The sequence below is a fragment of the Hemibagrus wyckioides genome, linkage group LG12 (assembly GCF_019097595.1).
Source record: "Hemibagrus wyckioides isolate EC202008001 linkage group LG12, SWU_Hwy_1.0, whole genome shotgun sequence".
Lineage (NCBI taxonomy): Eukaryota > Metazoa > Chordata > Actinopteri > Siluriformes > Bagridae > Hemibagrus > Hemibagrus wyckioides.
The window spans coordinates 15,951,050-15,953,549 of record NC_080721.1 but is presented as its reverse complement, the minus strand read 5'-3'; the positions used below and the strand labels follow the sequence as shown (position 1 = coordinate 15,953,549).

The window sequence follows — 2,500 nt, the reverse complement described above, 5'->3', positions numbered from 1 at the left end:
CCACTCGTTTATTCCTTTCCCTTATTCATGTCACGCCTGCATTCACTCACTCATTAACAGTTACAGTACATGTTGCAGCTGCTTGTGCACATAGAAACTTTGTTTTTCTGCCTGTCTTCTCTCTCTCTCTCTCTCTTGCTCTCTCTCTCTCTCTCCCCGTCTCTCTCCTCTGTTGGTTTGTCTTTGCGTGTCTCTCTCTCTCTTCTGTCTGTCTGTCTCTCAGACAGCGAGCGGTGTTTTCACGCTCTCAGCTATGACTGCGGGAATCCGGAGGAACTGGATTGAGGTTCTGAGGAAAAACATCCGACCGAGCAGTACTCCGGATCTTACACAGTGAGTAACACATGCACACACACACACACACACACACACACACACACACACCCCCACACCCCCACACACACATGTTTGTGATGTCATCTCTGTGTCTCTCTGCTCCAGACTTCCAGAAAGCTCTACTGAAAAAGAGGACTCCCGTCTCCAGCAGTCATCTCGCCGCCCTTCAGAAACCTCCTCCACTCCTGCCCACACACAGCGCAGGTTCGATTATGTTGAGCTTTCTCCTGTAGCCACACCCACTCTTTCTGCTCCAGTCAATCAGAGAGAGGCAGGGGAAGGGCAGGTGCGTGAGCATGGCCAGGGTCAGGAGGACAAGAGCCGTAGCGTGCAGCGGGAGGCAGTGACCGCACGCAAGTGGCCGGGGAAAACTCCAGAACAGAAACGCCTAGAGGAGGAGATCGAGAGGAAGTGGGAGGAGTTTGAGCGTCTGCCTCTCAAACCGACCGTGTCACTTTCTGCATTGGGATCGCTGCAGAGGGAGGTAGAGCGTGCAGATGATTTTTTTCAATTTGCAATGGTTTAATTTGCAAATTAAATAATTCATCTGGTGTGTGTGGCATTAGGCGCATTGTTAGATCTGCTCACAGACTGCTCTGTCTGTGTGTGTGTGTGTGTATAAATATAGCTAATATTTGATATGAAGCTTGAAGTGTGTGTGTTTGTGCATGATTTTGGCGTTCTTTTTTTTTTATTATTATTATTATTATTATTATTATTATTATTGCAACAGCCCTCCACTGTGATAAACCTTTTCCACTGGGCCGGGTTAGGTCTGGTTCTGCTTCCATGAATGTGAACACAGAACAAGTACCTGAAAAAGGAACCTTAAAAAAAAGACCCAGAGGGGTCCAAACACTATTATCAGTTAGTTTAAGGTTCTGTACGGGATTAGTAGGCTCCTGGTTTTGTGATGAGAACCTGAAAGCTGTTTTGAGTAAGGAGTTTATCATCAAACTTCCACTTGCAGACTTATAAGTAAGACATAGATGCGCTCTACATTTCAGCTTGATCAGATTATGATAGACCAGGACCAAAAATCTCCTGCTGCGTATGGCAAAAGGTTTTGGTAAATACTTATGTTCAGATTCTGAGTATTTTGGCCCAGAATATCACACCATTACACTATATTGCCAAAAGTATTGGGACACCCCTCCAGATCATTGAGTTCAGGTGTTGTTTTTCAGGGGTTGGACTCGGCCTCTTAGTTCCAGTGAAAGGAACTCTTAATGCTTCAGCTTCATACCAAGACATTTTGCATGCAAGACATGACTGCACACCAGTGACCAAAGCAAGGTCCATAAAGACATGGATGAGTGAGTTTGGTGTGGAGGAACTTGACTGACCTGCACAGAGTCCTGACCTCAACCCCATAGAACACCTTTGGGATGAATTAGAGTGGAGACTGTGAGCCGGACCTTCTCATTTTCAAGCCAGACATTTCATAGCTTTTCTCTCGGTTGCGCTGGTTCCAGTAGTGTATATTTATGATAAGAGTATTTATCCAATCATATTTCAGACAGTGGATGACATCATGTGTTGCCAGAGTGAAAATCTGCCTCAAGGCCTTCAGAATCAATAGTGCAGGCGCCCGGAGCTTTAAATAAGTGGCAATGAAACTGTTCCATTAACCAATCAGATTTGGAGTTGGTGTCACTGGGGCCATCTAGCAGGCCTACGATTACGTCAACAATTTCCCGTCCTTTGATTGGATAATTGGAGTAGTCAGAGGCAGTGACCCGCCCATATACAGTATTTCTATATTCACTGCGTCTCATTTCGGATGCTACGTCCTTCAGAGATTGCAGTTTGCTGCATCAAGAATGTCTTTGTGAGAAAAGTAACCGTAATAAAATGGACTATTCCTTGTGAGGTGTGAAATACTGTAGAATAATTTCTTTTTTACTTTATTTAACGGGTGATTAGTATCTATTGTCGTGGCATCCAGGGGCGGTTCTAGAATTTTCATTTAAGGGGGGCTCCGCCCCCAATGAGAGTATAATAGTAAAATAAATAAATAAAATAAAGGTGTGACTAACAGGGTAGGATGGGAAACTTATTGCAGCATTCCACTGTATTGTATAGATGTGTATAACATTTGTACTGAACAAGACAAATACGAGTCTTCCTGATCTCACACACACACACTCTCTCACACACTCAC

General features: G+C 44.5%; 1 protein-coding gene across 6 annotated transcripts in view; it reads left to right on the top strand.

Annotated features, from left to right (window-relative positions):
- LOC131362870 (TRIO and F-actin-binding protein-like) overlaps positions 1-2,500 on the top strand; it is a 17,082-nt gene that overhangs the window by 10,048 nt on the left and 4,534 nt on the right. For all 6 annotated transcript variants that reach the window (XM_058405179.1, XM_058405180.1, XM_058405181.1 and 3 more), the window contains 2 exons: positions 224-333; positions 442-820. In XM_058405179.1, the coding sequence (XP_058261162.1) occupies positions 224-333; positions 442-820 (489 nt within the window). The remainder of the gene's footprint in view (positions 1-223; positions 334-441; positions 821-2,500) is intronic.